General features: G+C 44.8%; 1 protein-coding gene and 1 pseudogene across 1 annotated transcript; one reads left to right on the top strand and one right to left on the bottom strand.

Moving 5' to 3' along the window:
• The first annotated feature begins 12,689 nt into the window (after positions 1 to 12,689).
• On the top strand, positions 12,690 to 14,180 carry LOC133925482 (uncharacterized; annotated as a pseudogene).
• Positions 14,181 to 14,424: 244 nt separating this feature from the next.
• On the bottom strand, positions 14,425 to 15,665 carry LOC133923497 (glutathione S-transferase T3-like). The gene is made up of 2 exons (XM_062368784.1): positions 15,100 to 15,665; positions 14,425 to 15,022 (listed from the first exon to the last, which is right to left on the bottom strand). Exons 1-2 carry the CDS (start codon positions 15,517 to 15,519, stop codon positions 14,456 to 14,458), a joined length of 987 nt encoding a protein of 328 aa, XP_062224768.1. The 5' UTR covers positions 15,520 to 15,665; the 3' UTR covers positions 14,425 to 14,455.
• Between the last annotated feature and the right edge of the window lie 429 nt (positions 15,666 to 16,094).

The raw sequence follows: 16,094 nt of genomic DNA, 5'->3' as shown, positions 1-16,094 counted from the left end.
TGATAACTCATACATAAAAGGTTCACATATCAAGTTTCAGCATCTATATCAATGTCCATACAAGTGTCGTTTCCAATTCCAAATACCACTATACGGTGTCACGAGCTAACAGATACAAGGTACTCGAGGCAATCGTTTCCAATTCCAAATACCACTATACGGTGTCACGAGCTAACAGATACAAGGTACTCGAGGCAAGCAGGAAGCTGCAGCAAGAAGACAAAGGGGGTAGGCTCAGGAGAAGCATAGGTGGGGGGATGCGAACCTGAGAGTAGCTGCGGCGGTGACGGTGAGATGGCGATGCCCAAGGCGGTGGTGGCGGTGGGGGCAGCGGTGGCGATGGCGGTCACATATTGCCAAGTGCTAATTATCTTATCTGCTTCTAAATAAAAATACAACTACCATTATTAACCAAGTCAAGAAAAATACAACTACCATTATTATCCAAGTCAAGAAGGAATCATGTGTAAATCAATTGATGTTAACTAATTGGCATATGCACAGTGGTAATTCTAAGAACTGAAAAAGAGATGCAATCTGTATTGTTATAATTATTATTGTAGAATTAATTCTTGTGGGTTTTGAGAAGAAGAGAGCGACCATAGTATTTTGGTACAAATTTCATGGAAGTTTTAGTATTTCATGGATACTTTCAGTAGCATGATCTAATACAGAATAATCACACCAGTAAATCTAACATATATCAGCTTGTTTTCATTGAGTGTTTAGATTAACCATTTTTTATCTCCAAGAACAAAGTTACTATGTTCATGTTAAACATGAATATTTTCAGGCTATGAACCTATGCTCACATAAGAAATTGCATTGCAGGAGAGGATGAAGGGCTTTTTCTGAGAAATCAAGTTGAAATGTGCCTTGATTTTCGTGTAATGAGTGATTGATATTGTCATTTATTTGGTTTGATGATCTTCGGTTTTGCATGAGCTTTGATGTGATTTGAATTGATTTGAGATTTTATTTGAGCATAATGATTATGGACTAATTAGAATTAGAGTTAGAGATATGTGTTTGCTTATCTCATGGTGTGCAGGTGATGGATGCAACTTAGCGGTCGACGGTGGGATGATCGGGGACAAGCGGAGTGCTTGGTGCCAGACGATCAAGAAGGCCGGGCGGAGTCAAGGGTGATCCTAGCTGAACACGTGAAGGTCAAGCAAAGCATTGAAGGCGGATGGAGACAGCGTGTTGACAAAATCAAGCGAAGGGGATGCTAGTGCAAGTGACAAGGCGGCCCGAGGGATCCGAAGCGGGAGAGACTTGCCGGCGGTCAGGATCGCATGACGGAGTACACACGTCGATATCGAAGCGCTTGCTTAAGGTGTAAGCAAGGCGGTGAGTCACGCTTTGAGAAGCGTGCATGCGATTTCGCTGTTTGGCCTCAAAACCGTGGGAGGACTGGAGGAATATGTGGCACCATCGCGAAGCTTGCGTCGAGGCGAAGCTAAGTCGTGAAGGCGCCGCGGCCGTCCGATGAATGGAGAAGAAAATGGACTAAAATGCCCTCGATGGTAGGTAGGAGTGTACTACAAGAGAGGGGTATTTTGGGAAAAAGCTAGGAAACTTAAGAGCCAAGTTTCCTATGCTTATAAATAGAGAGGTAGGGCTAGAGAGAGCTTTGAACCAGCCACTTGAGCCCCCTTGTACTACTTATTTGAGAGCCTTAGAGCTAAGGTTTTAGAGGAGAAAAACATGAGTGCTTAGCCTATGTAATAGATGAGAGTTTTGAGAGATAAATCTTTATAATCCGTCTAAAATAGGGCTGACCTCTTTGAGTAATTTAGTTTATGTTTTTGCATATGCTTGAATTCCCCTCCTTCTAGTTTCCCTCTATTGGTTCCCTTGTAAGTTCGCAAGTTTTTCGGTTTTTGATTTTGATTTTCGTTTTGGTTTTTGGGCTGAAATTTCAGCACCTTGTGAGACCATTCTTCTTGTTGCTAGAGGTATAAAAACTCACATATGAGTGTATGCTCATGGGTCTTGAGTACCCTTACCTCTAGATCATCAACATGGAGAGATTCCTTGCCCGTAGATCTTTTCTTTGAGCTGCAGTTTTTCACTTTTGCAGTGTTATTTTTCTTGATGCTAGTGGCTTAAACACTCACATACTCATGTATTTGAGCGGGTCTTGAGTCCCCTTGCCACTAGACTATCATTTTGAAGGATAACCTTGTCTGGTGTCCATCTTATCTAGTTTCTTTGGAAGTTGCGAGTTTTTGTACACAAAGACACATGGAATGGTCTTGAATGGAACCTATGATTTATATTCCATCTGTGGAATCATGTTGCCATGAAAGTAGTCTTCTTACTTTTTCTCTCTAATTCTTTTGCTTTCGCTTGAGCGTTTTGAGGTACGTTGGGTGAGAAATAGGAAAAGGCCATCTATTTCGAAAGAAATTTGTTAAGGCGCTGTCGGTGGATGAACACCGCAAGCGGGGATCCTGAGGGACCCCCTTTGAGATTCGGCCGGGGGGCTGATTCTGGATCTACCTCGTACGTAGATTTAATGTGAATGTATGAGATCTAGGCGAGACGGATGATCGTCGGCTAGTAGGAGTAAATGCACAAGGGATTTTATACAGGTTCGGGCCGCACAGAGCGTAATACCCTACTCATGTGTGTCTGATGTGCTATTAATGCTCTTGGAATAACTTTCTCTGGATCTCTGTGTTACAAGGTTTTTTGTCTAAGTCTTGAGCTCCAGTCTTCAAGTGTCGGTCTCTCTGAACTTATCTGAAGGTGAGCTCCGATCAATTCTAAGTTAGCATGTCCTCTCCAAAGTGCTCCCTCCCCCCTTTTATCCTACGGGGGGGCTCTGCATGCCCAGAACGGGGGCAAGGGTCCCCGTATGCCATAAATGGAAAGCAACCATTATTGGGCTACAGTTTGATGTTATAGGGGTTGAAAATGCTCACTTCGGCCGGTCCCGTCACCCATTACGCTCAACTTTAGCAGGTGCAGGGGGGCCCACTGGGCAGTCGCCGAACAGCCTCACACCCCCGCTTGGTCAGAGCAGATCTGACACAGCAGGGGGGCAGGCAATATGCCTCGAGCCCAGCGACGATATTTCCAAGCTGTTTCCTTTATGGGCCCCGCAGGGTGACGTGCGATGGGATCCGTCGCATTAAATGTCCCCACGCCTCCTGCCAGGCGGTGCCAGGGACTGACGTACTCAGTACGACAGGCGTGGGGGGGGGAGTGGTTGGAAGTGACAGGCCACGCTCCCTCTTAAATGCCGCATCGGGCCTCCCACTGACTGACACGTCGCCGTGAAGCCCTCGTGGGGTCCACCGGCAACGGGCTTCTCAAGTCTTCGGGGAACTCTGGGTACTCGGGGACCAACTGTTCATAGCCCCGAGCACCCTCTCCCGGATTTGTCTCTTCACGGGTCCTCGGGAAACTCCGGATACTCGGGGCCAACTGTTTATGGCACCGAGCACCCCTCCCGGAACTGGCTCTTCTCGGGTCCTCGGGGACATGGCGCCACGAGGGATGGCGTCACGTGGCATTGTGCTATCCAGGCCTCGGGACTCAGGAACCCCCGGTTCCCAGATCACCGACAAGCGCCTATTCACCCCCCCCTCTAGTCGTCATTCTCGTTCCCACAATTGGTATCAGAGCCGGTTTGATCACTTGTTAACCTTAACCGGCTTTGTGATCCGTAGGCGACATGGAAAGAAGTGGGAAGATTCCCCTGTTTGATGGCCGTGATTTTTCGTACTGGAAGGTGCGCATTGAGGCTTATCTTCTAAGCCAAAGAAGTGCAATATGGGAAATAGTTGATTCCAACTATGAGATCACTGCTGCTCGCACGACTCAGGTTCAGATCAAACAGTATGAGGCCAACAATAAGGCTAGAAATATTTTGTTCACAAGCCTGAGTCGGAATGAGTTTGACAGGGTTCAGCACCTCCGTACAGCCCGGGAGATCTGGTCTACTCTGAGTGTATTTCATGAAGGCACTAATCAGATTAAGGCCAGACGCCAAAGCACATACAACCAAGAATACCAAATGTTTGTGCAAGGCCCCGGAGAGTCTTTGGATGCGATGTTTGCTTGCTTTGATGGGATTGTTAGCAATCTTCGATCAACTGGTGTTTTGCTCTATTTTGACCATGAGAGAGCGATCAAGCTTCTCTATGCTCTTGACCGTAGCATATGGGAAGTGAAGATCTCGAGCATTGAAGAGTCTCCAAGTTACGACACGTTGACTTGTGACGAGCTCTTCAGCAAGCTCAAGTCCACCGAGATAGCCAAGGTGGCTCGAATCGGTCTCGGAAGCCCCCTGTCTCAAAACATGGCGTTGGTTTCCGGATCTGGTGGTGGCAATCAGTCTGCAGCTAGCTTTTCTTGTGCTAACACTTCATCGAGTGGATTTGCTTTGTCTTCCTTGGTTTCTGTTACAAAGGAGCAGGTGGACGCGCTGGATGATGAGGACCTTGCGCTGATTGTGAAGAAGTTCACCCGCTTCTACAATAACCACTGAGACCGGAGGAGGGGTGGTTCTCGTGTCTGCTTTGAGTGTGGTGACACTACCCACTTCAAGGCGGACTACCCCAAGCTCAAGAAGAGGGAGGACGGTGACCATGACTACAACAAGCACAAGAAGAAGAACAAAAAGCCCTTCTTCAAGAAGAACCACGACAAGATGGCCAAAAAGCGGCCAAGAGGACTTCTAGGGCGTTTGTGGTGGCTCTCAGCAACATCGACACTTCTTCTAGCGAGGAGGATAGCTCGAAGGAGGATGAACCGCAAGCAAAGAACAAGAAGAAGGCCAAGGACTTCACCAGCCTCTGCTTCATGGCAGACGACCACAATGACGACAGCGACCCCGAGCTGGATCCCTCTGAGGTATTGCCTTCCTACGATCAGCTTTCCATCCAAGTAGATACATTGAATGATGCTCTCATTAGCCAGGATAGGTTACTTAAGAAAGTTGTGCGTGAGTTGAAGGATCTTAGGCCTAAGTATGAATCTGTCTCTGCTGAACTTGCATTACTTAGGTCTAGGCCCGATGTTGAGGAGTGTGAGAGTTGCCTGATTGTCATGGTTGAACTTGCTGAGCTTCGTAATGTTCATGCTCAAGTCGCCAGTCAGCTTGAGAGTGCCGAGAAGAAGCTCCTTGAGGAGAAGTCTAGATCTACTCTCTTAGGTGCTTGTATAAATTGCTCTTTGCTTGCAAAGGATGTTGATCTGAAAGACAAGCGCCTGAAGGAGCTAGAGTCTAGATTGGAGAGTGCTGGGAGTTCTAAGGATGTGCAGCCGAATTGCTTCACCTGCACCATCTTTCAGGACAAACTCAGCTGGGTTAGAGGGCAAGTTCAAAAGCTTCTAACTGAGAATGAGTATCTCCTTTCTCCGGTGGAGAAGTGTTCAGAGCGCAAAGGGAAAAGGAATTTGATCTTAGCCAAGACCAAGATGTGTCCTGACAAGGCGGGTTTAGCTCTTGGGTTAGGTTTTGAGAGAGTGGCTTACAATAGAGAGAGTAAGACTGTGTTCACCACACCTACTACCCTAGATGCTGAGAAGTCCAAAATCAATACCACACCACAACCCATCAAGAAACCAATTCCACAACCCACGAAGAAGAAGCCCGCACCACAACCCAAGAGAGCTCCACAACCTAAGATGAGAGAGCCTGTAAGAGAGCCCCGAGTGACCGACAATCGAGTTCCCGAGAGACGCTACCACTGCACCTACTGCTAGAGAGATGGTCACTTTGTTGGGTTTTGTTTTCGCCGTAGGAGAGATGAGCGGCGTGAGTGGGAATGGAGTACCTGGAACATGTACCGCCCCTCTATTGGTGTACATGAGTCTTTTCCTCGTTTCCACTCACGAGTCCCTAGCGCTTTTCAGTCTTTTCCTAAAAGTGTTGCCCGACGTGGATTTTACCATGACTCATATGGTTTTGGTCTACGTGTAAGAGGCTTTGAGTCCCAGCGCTTTGACGGACCACGTTTTCCTCATCGTGGTACTCGCCCCCAGCGTGTTGGTGTTGAGTTACCTACTATTTCTGTTTCAGGGCGGATGACCCAGTACTAGATTCCTAGGAGGTTTTTGACTAACCCTAGTACTGAGCCATCCAACTTCTATTCTTCTCATGTGTAGGTGGCAGGCGGAGGCCTGGAGAACAAGTGGCTCATCGACTCCGGTTGTTCGCGCCACATGACTAGAGATTCATCATGGTTCTCCAGCCTCACCCCTGTGAAGCGACACGAGTACATCACATTCGGGGATGATCGGAAAAGAAGGGTGAAAGCCAAAGGTATGATAAAGGTGAATGAGAGTTTCACTCTCAAAGATGTGGTTTTGGTAGAGCATCTGGGATACAATCTTCTCTCTGTATCTCAGTTGCTAGATGAGGACTTGGAAGTGCGTTTCAAACGCAATACTTCTCGAGTTCTTGATTCTTCTGACGCTTTGATTTGCAAGATTTCTCGAGTTGAAAGAGTTTTTGGAGCTGATTTTTCTTAATCTTCTAGTTCTTCTCGGTGTTTACTTGCTCAACATTTTTCTGAGCTTTGGATGCGGCATAGGAGATTAGGGCATGTGAGCTTTGATTTGCTTACTCGTTTGAGTGTCATAGGCTTGATCCGAGGATTGCCCAAGCTCAAGTTTGAGAAGAATCTTGTGTGTGCTCCTTGTCGGCATGGCAAGATGGTTGCCGCTCCTCACCCACCAGTCAATCCGGTGATGACTAAACGACCGGGAGAACTTCTCCATATGGACACTGTTGGTCCTTCTCGAATTCTTTCGGCGGGTGGAAAGTGGTATGTTCTTATCATTGTTGATGATTTCTCTCGCTACTCTTGGGTTTTCTTTCTTGTGAGCAAGGATGAAGTATTTTCACACTTTCGGAGCTTAGCTTTGAGATTGTTCACAGAACTTCATGGTGCATTGAAAGCAATTCGCAGTGATAATGGCACCGAGTTCAAGAACTATCTCTTTGATGCTTTCTGCCTTGAACATGGCATTGAACATCAATTTTCTGCCCCTCGCGTTCCTCAGCAGAATGCGCGTGGTTGAGAGAAAGAACAGGACTTTGGTGGAGATGACTAGGACGATGCTCGACGAGCATAGGACTCCTAGGAAGTTTTGGGCTAAGGCCATTAGCACAGCGTGCTACATCTCTAATCGGATTTTCTTGCGCTCGATCTTAAATTTGACTTCTTATGAGTTGTGCTTTGGGAGGAAGCCGAAGGTTTCACATTTGAGAGTTTTTGGTTGTCGTTGCTTCATCCTAAAGCGTGGCAATCTTGACAAGTTCGAGTCACGTTCTTCCGATGGTATTTTCTTAGGGTATTCTCTTCATGATCATTCTTACAGAGTTTATAATCTTGACACTAACACCATCATAGAATCCTGTGATGTGACTTTTGATGAATCAACCCCCTGTGCTAGTTCTGCCTTTGAGTATGCAGGTGATCAGGAGATGAGCGAGAGCATCTTTGTAGATGGCGATCTTCCAGCTTTCGATGATGATGAGGATGATCCACTACTTCCCTCGACCACACCTACTCCAGTGCTTGCTCCTGCTTCTTCTACTCCAGCAGAGAGTCCTGCAGCCTCTACTTCTACTTCGGCTACTCTCGAGCCTACACCCGCACAGGTTGAGGGGGAGTTCACCTCTAGGCGTGAGGCCCCTCAACACATTCATCGGCGACACCCTCCACACATGATGATTGGAGATCTTGAGAAGAGGGTAACGAGGTCTAAGTCCGCTTCTCATGCTCATTTTACTGATTCTGCATTCGTTGCTTCTTTTGAGCCCCATGATGTTGGATATGCTTTATCTGATTCGAGTTGGGTCAATGCCATACATGAAGAGCTTGAAAACTTTGAGAGAAACCAAGTTTGGGTCCTTGTAGAGCCACCTCCTAATGTTCACACCATTGGCACCAAATGGGTTTTCAAAAACAAACAAGGGGAGGATGGGTCTGTAGTGAGAAATAAGGCTAGACTAGTGGCTCAGGGTTTCACTCAGGTAGAGGGGATAGACTTTGGAGAAACCTTTGCACCAGTAGCTAGACTAGAAGCCATTAGAATCCTTCTTGCATTTGCGGCATCCCGAGGTTTTAAGTTGTATCAAATGGATGTCAAGAGTGCTTTCCTAAATGGCTTCATAGAGGAAAATATCTATGTCAAGCAACCCCCAGGCTTTGAGCACCCTAAATACCCACATAGAGTATACAAGCTTCAGAAAGCTTTGTATGGGCTTAAACAGGCCCCTAGGGCTTGGTATGATAGGCTTAGGTCTTTCTTGCTAGGGTATGGGTATGTGATGGGGTCAGCTGATAAAACTTTGTTCACTCTTAGGCATGAAAATGATTTCTTACTTGTTCAGATTTACGTGGATGATATCATTTTTTTTGCTCTTCTCATGCACTTGTGGCCAAGTTTGCAGAAACTATGAGCAGAGAATTCGAGATGTCGATGATGGGCGAGCTCAACTTCTTCCTTGGGCTGCAAATCAAGCAATGCAAGCAAGGTACATTCGTCCATCAGACGAAGTACACTAATGATTTGCTGAAAAAGTTCGACATGAGTGATACAAAACCATTGGCGTCACCGATGGCTACCTCGACCGTGCTTGATCCGGACGAAGATGGCGAGGAGGTGGACCAGCGGGAGTACAGGAGCATGATCGGCTCCCTTCTGTACCTGACGGTGACAAGACCCTACATCCACTTCGCCGTCTGCTTGTGTGCTCGCTTCCAGGCTTCACCGAGGACGTCTCACCGCCAAGCGGTGAAGCGCATTCTAAGGTATCTCAAGCACACTCTCAAGTTTGGACTTTGGTTTTCTGCTTCCTCTTCGCTTTCTCTTCGAGGTTTTTCGGATGCGGATTTTGCTGGCTGTAGAATTGACAGTAAGAGTACCTCTGGTACTTATCATTTCTTGGGTACTTCTCTTGTATATTGATCTTCTCGCAAGCAGTCTAGCGTTGCGCAGTCTACTGCCGAAGCTGAATATATAGCTGCTGCTAGCTGTTGCTCACAGATTTTGTTGATGGTTGCTACCTTGAGGGATTTTGGGTTAGATTTCAAGAGTGTGCCACTTTTGTGTGACAACACCAGTGCTATAAGCTTAGCCAATAACCCAGTTTAACATTCCAGAACCAAACACATAGATGTGATATTCCACTTCCTGAGAGACCATAATGAGAAGGGAGACATTGAGTTGAGCTACATAGATACCCAACACCAGCTAGCCGATATCTTTACCAAGCCTCTAGATGCAACAAGGTTTGCCTTTCTGAGGGGAGAGCTTGGTGTGTGTCATCCCTATGGTATTGTGTGAGGGGGAGTTGCCTTTGTACATACTCTATCTTACTTTTATTGCATTTGGATTGCATAGCATTTTGTAATATAATCATGTTAGCAAGCTTCACTTATATGTTCTTTGCACTTTTTTGTACTAGTTGTGAATTTGTGCTAAGTATAGTGGATGTATAACAATTTGTGCAAGCTTAGTCTCTTACTGAAACATGGCATAAAATCTGTTGAACAAGCTTGTCTTTTCTAAATAATAAACTTGAAATACGAACATGATCTCTTGTCACCCTTGAGTATTTGCTTTAGCTTAATCAGTGCTTAAATTAGGGCTAATTTTATGAAAAGCTTGTGCTAGACCGCTTTGTTCAGTTCAGCGGATTGGGGGTCTTTAACCTTTGTCTATGTAAATGTTTAGCCTATGATTAACCCTTGGGAGAGCATGTGCTCTTTTGTGTCGCAAAGGCACAACTTGTTTTGGCTTTGTGAAAAATTGCATATCTTGAAATTCTATGTTGAGTTAATAAAATGAATGATCAAGTTTTGAGCTAAAATTGAATCCAATACGGTGGCTTAAGGCTTCATATGGTTTGCCAAAGAAGTGAACTCATGGTTGCTTAAAACTCACTTGAGGATAGTTAAATGATCAATGAGAAAGTTAACTTGTGCTTTTTAATGTGCTAAAAATATTATTTTTCATGTTGTCAAACTAAGACTTGGATTGATATGTGGGTGTTTGCATAGCCCGTCGGGTTGAACTTGGTTGCCTAGTTTGAACTTGACATAACACTAGTTTCTCTAATCTTTGCACTGATCATGAAACTGCGGATGCTTTTATGGTGACATCTTTTGGATAATTGAACAACATGATCAAAACTTGCTTCACTCTCCGTACTTGTGACATGAACTCACTTCGAGACTTTGTGCGCCTTTGAGTTATATTGTTTACTTCTCATAGTGCTTTGACATATCTAGTTCTTGCAAGTGCTTTGTGATCTATATGTGAAGCTTTGTAGGCTTGCATTTCATTTGCACATCTTTTGCATAGTCTGTTATCCTTGATGTTTGCATTGCCAAAGGGGGAGAAAATATGCCCAAAAATATTATGCTCAAATATTCAACAAAGGGGTGTGTTTTGGTTTTTTGAGTTTTTCTTGCTCTTTTGAGGTTTTTGGCTCATCTTTACCGCTCTTAGGGCTTTTGCAACCTTTCTTATGCCAAGTGACATATTTTGCTCTTTCTCGAGTTTTTGTCACTTGGATGAGCTTATCTTGTTTTAATTTCATCAAACCAAAATTTTTGTGCTTTGCGGGTTGTCAATGCACTCATCAAGGGGAGATTGAGAAACCAAGTTGAAATATGCCTTGGTTTTCTTGTGATGAGTGATTGACATTGCCATTTATTTGATTTGATGATCTTCGGTTTTGCATGAGCTTTGATGTGACTTGAATTGATTTGAGATTTTATTTGAGCATAATGATTATGGACTAATTAGAATTGGAGTTAGAGATATGTGTTTGCTTGTCTCATGGTGTGCAGGTGATGGATACAACTTGGCGGTCGACGGCGGGATGATCGGGGTCAAGCGGAGTCAAGGATGATCCTAGCTGAACACGTCGAGGTCAAGCAAAGTATTGAAGGCGGATGGAGACGGCGTGTTTACAAAGTTAAGCGAAGGGGATGCCAGTGCAAGTGACAAGACGGCCGGAGGGATCCGGAGCGGAAGAGACTTGCCGGTGGTCAAGATCGTATGACGGAGTACACGCGTCAATATCGAAACGCTTGCTTAAGGTGTAAGCAAGGCGGTGAGTCACGCTTTGAGAAGCGTGCAGGCAGTTTCGCGGTTTGATCTCAAAACCGTGGGAGGACTGGAGGAGTATGTGGCACCATCGCGAAGCTTGCGTCGAGGAGAAGTTATGTCGTGAAGGCGCCGCAACCGTCCGATGAATGGAGAAGAAAATGGACTAAAATGCACTCGATGGTAAGTAGGAGTGCACTTTTGCAGGGTTGTTTTTCTCGATGCTAGTGGCTTAAACACCCACGTACTCATGTATTTGAGCGGGTCTTGAGTCTTCTTGCCACTAGACTATCATCTTGGAGGATAACCTTATCCGGTGTCCATCTTATCTAATTTCTTTGGAAGTTGCAAGTTTTTGCGCACAAAGATAAATAGAATGGTCTTGAATGGAACCTATGGTTCATATTCCATCTGTGAAGTCATGTTGCCATATAAGTAGTCTTCTTACTTTTTCTCTTTAATTCTTTTGCTTCCGCTTGAGCGTTTTGAGGTACGTTGGGTGAGAAATAGGAAAAAGTTATCTATTTAAAAGAAATTTGTTAAGGCGACTATTCACCCCCTCTAGTCGTTATTCTCGTTACTATATTTTCATTTCAGTTTATAAGCAGGTTTCTATGTGCTAGTCTGAGCTGCACTCAAAATACTATATTAGAGAGGGAGAGCCCACTAAGTACTCTATTCTTTTGGGCTAAATGGAGCAGTATGTACTGTTCACATGTTCGATCTTGAAAACAAATTTCCTATCAGTGATTTAGCAATTAACTGCTGGATATATAGGTGAAAACTCCAATTGGTTAGAATACTTTTTGTCATTATAATTCAGTGAAGATAACTGTGCTTCGGTGCAGTGATTGTTTCCCTGTGTTTGTTCTGGAAAGCCCAGGTGATACAATTGCTCTTTGGTCCTTCGCTACTTTCTTTAGGGATTTGTAATGCTAGACTTAATTTTACCTCAGTTTGAGCATATGCTAGAAGGGGAATGTGAAAATTTGCAGACATAACCACGAATTGTCTTATCTATTTATTTATATATCAAAATTGGTAGGAATTGCTGAAAGCCCAGAAGTACTATAATAATAGAATATAGAGCTTACATGTCGCTCTTCCTGCTCCTGCTGAGCTTGCAAATCACGCTCATTTTTTTTTTTTCAGCAAGAGCTTTTGCCTGAAGTATCACATGAACAGCAATATAATTGGCATCTTTAATACAGATGCTAGAAATTACCAATTAAAAGAAAAGTTACAGATTGATTATAGGTTAGCATACCACACGCTCCATTGTCCTTTGGTGACGCTCTAAGAGCATCTCCATCCGGCCCCCTAAAATTGACCCCTTATATCTTCATATAGGGGTTCTTCCTATCCAGACTGACCCCCTATTTCTCTGTGCGCTCCAACCGACCCCCTAAATCTGACCCCTTATATTTCACTCACCCATATTTTAATATTATCCTTTAACTACCAAATTAATTCTAACGGCTATATTTCTAACGGTTTTTTCCCAACAGCTATTTTTTGCAACGGTTACTTTTTTTCAACGGTTTTTTTTTTCAACGGCTATTTTTCCCAACGGCTATTTTTTCCCAACGGCTACTCTTTTGTCCAACAGCTATTTATTTTTCAACGGCTACTTTTTTTCAAACGGCTAGTTTTTTCTAACAGCTACTTCCAACTCTATGTAAACCCGGCCAGTCCCCGGTTGCCATTCACAAGTCACACTCCTTTGTAGTTCCCTCTCTGATCGAAATGAGTCATCATTTTCTGGTAGATTCATCGTCGTCGGAGGAGGATGATGACGACGAATTCATTCTTGCTACACTACACCAAGCACACACTCAATATGCGCTTTTGAATGCTGCACGACCTGGGGGTTCTGTGCCTGGACGTCAGTATATCAACCGCAACAGAGAAGCCGGGCATTGGAGGCTATACGAAGACTACTTTTCAGATGCTCCTACCTACGGTCCAACTTTCTTTCGTCGCAGGTTTGTATCTGTTTTTGTTTGTTCATTATTTTTGTGCATCCTCTGGGGTTCGGCTGATTCTTATTACTTTCTTCAGGTTTAGAATGTCTCGTTCTCTATTTCTTCGCATACTGCAAGCTGTAGAACAACATGATGATTATTTTGTGCAGAAAAGAGATAGAATCAGACGTCTTGGGTTATCTCCTTTGCAGAAGATAACCGCAGCATTTAGGATGCTAACTTATGGAGTAGCAGCAGATGCTACTGATGATTATATTCGGATTGCAGAAAGTACTGCTGTAGAGTCTTAAAAGGTTTGTGAAAGCTATTGTTGAAATCTTCGGTGATGAGTACCTGAGATCCCCAAATGATAATGATACAGCTAGATTACTTACAATTGGAGAGCAAAAGGGTTTTCCCGGTATGCTTGGGAGCATAGATTGCATGCATTGGAAGTGGAAGAATTGCCCTGCAGCATGGCAAGGTCAGTTTACCGGTCATGTGCACGAGCCCACCATTATTCTAGAAGCCGTTGCTTCACATGATCTTTGGATTTGGCATGCCTTCTTTGGTTTACCAGGATCTCACAATGATATTAATGTTCTGCACCGTTCTCACCTATTTGCAAATCTAGCTGAAGGGCACGCTCCAGAAGTGAACTACACCATTAATGATCATAATTATACAATGGGGTATTACCTTGCAGATGGCATATATCCTCAATGGGCCACATTTGTTAAGCCAATACCATCTCCACAAGGGAATAAGAGGAAATATTTTACGAAAGTACAAGCAGCGGTGAGGAAGGAGGTGGAACGAGCATTTGGAGTTCTGCAATCTCGTTTTGCCATTGTTCGTGGGCCAGCAAGATTTTGGGATCAAGACACACTAGGACAAATCATGACAGCTTGTATCATCATGCATAATATGATCGTTGAAGATGAGCGAGATGCAGAAGGTGACCACCATTTCGATGGGATGGGAGAAGTTGTGACAGCTTCTCATCGTCCTACGGCTGAACTGCAAGCGTTTCTTCAAACTCATCTAGCCATTACTAACAGGGAAACTCACTCACAGCTTCGTGATGATCTAGTCGAGCACCTGTGGAAAAAATATGGAGGGGTGTAGTGTGTAGTTGTACCAATATAGTCGGTACCTGCCATGTACTGTTTTAATTATGTATGCACTCGTAATAATGTAGTCAGTACCTATTATGTATGCAGTTGTAATAACGTATGGTAATGTATGCAGATTTTTCATCACACAACAACTAACATAGATAGTCCGTACAACTAACATAGATAGTCCATAAAACTAACATAGAGTTTGTACAACATACTTAAAGTTTATACAACATACTTAAAGTGCCAACAAAATACTTAAAGTTCTATATATGAAGTAGCTCAACCCGAGCCTGTGCCAAACAGCCGAGCAATGATCTCATCCTGCAAGCGTGTATAGTAATGTCGTTGTCGCTCACTCATAGCACTAAGATCCATATTCATCACCTTATCATCTTCAATCCTTCTCCTTAACTCAATATCTTGTTCCTTCAGTTCAATCTTTTTCTTCTCAAGTGCAAGTCTTTCATCATTGCGCTCTTTTTTTGCAACCTCTTTCAAGGCTTCTGCCTCTTTCTTCTTAGCCCACAAGTTTTCCATCGCTTCCATGTAAAGATTATCTCCAGAAGAAATGGGATTTTTACCTCGCCGCTGTCGCTCTTTCTCCGCCTTCCTACCTACTGGCCTAACCACGGGCTCTGAAGTATGACCCTCCCCATCAACCTCTAGATGACTCTCATTGGTCCCAGGACTGGACAATAGACTTCCAGTGGTGGATGTCTTCTGTTTTTTCTCGCCGCACCTATCCTTCCACTTTTGCTCGTGCTGCAAGATATTCCAACAATGCAACAATCCGAACGATCTGCCTTTCGGATCTTTTGACTTATACAATTCACATGCATGCATTACCTACACATGTAAGTACACCTTATTAGACTTGCACCACCATATAAAATGACAATCAAATAAAGAAGAGAACATTATACCTTATCTTGTTCTGTCACCCCGCTTTGCCTCCTGTTTTGAATCTGAACATAACATCCACAAAATCGGTTAACACCTTCTAGTATGACAGACCAACGATGCTGTAGAGAATTGGAATTACGATCAGATGCAAAGTCCTTGTGCTCATGAAAATAATCAGTAATTCTTTGCCAATACGTAGCACGTGATTGTTCATTCCCTTGTATAGCATCCAAACTAACTTCTAGCCATGCCGACACCAACATGTTGTCTTCTTTTACACTGAAATTTTTTGATCTAGCCTTTTTTGCTTTTTGGGATGCACCAGCTTCTACATGTGGCGTTTGTTGCTCCTCAAGTGGGCTTGCAAATTGACTATCATCCCAATACGGTCCATTGTCTTCAATGTTTCGATCACTCATCAAATCCAAAAAACTATCCATTGTTGTAACCTACACCTGCATAACACAAATTGTATACATATAATCAATTTTTAGCATTGCAAAATTTACACATAATCAATTTCTACCATTTCTCTCTAAAGCCGGCCCACTCCAAACCTCTCTGCAGCCGGCTCCAAATATCTCCCCGTCGCCTCACTCTCCCAGTCGCCTCCCTCCTCCTCTCTCCCACTCCCCGGCCGGACTCCCTCCCTCTCTCCAGCCGGACTCCTTCTGTGCCAGACTCCCTCCCTCTCCGAGTTCCTCTCTCGCTCAGATCTGCTGGGCGGGGCACCGGAGGTGCTGGGCTGGCGGCGCGGGCAGGGGGGCAGCGGCGCGGGATGCCAAGGGGCCCGGCGGCGCGAGCGGTGGGGCAGCGACGCGAGCGGCGAAGGGGGCCAGCGGCGCGGGCGGCCAAGGGGTCCAGCGGCGTGGGCCACGCGGAGGAGGCGGCTGCGTCGGTCAAAACGGAGGAGCCGGCTGCCAGGCAAGCGGAGGAGGCATCAGCGTGCCAAGCGATGGGACAGGGGAGGGGGGCGAAGGTGTACCTGGCGTGGATGGCGGAGGAGATGTCTGTG

Source organism: Phragmites australis, chromosome 7 (genome assembly GCF_958298935.1).
Source record: "Phragmites australis chromosome 7, lpPhrAust1.1, whole genome shotgun sequence".
Taxonomy (NCBI): Eukaryota; Viridiplantae; Streptophyta; class Magnoliopsida; order Poales; family Poaceae; genus Phragmites; species Phragmites australis.
The sequence above is the reverse complement of the archived record's forward strand: the minus strand, read 5'-3'. Positions and strand labels throughout refer to the sequence as shown.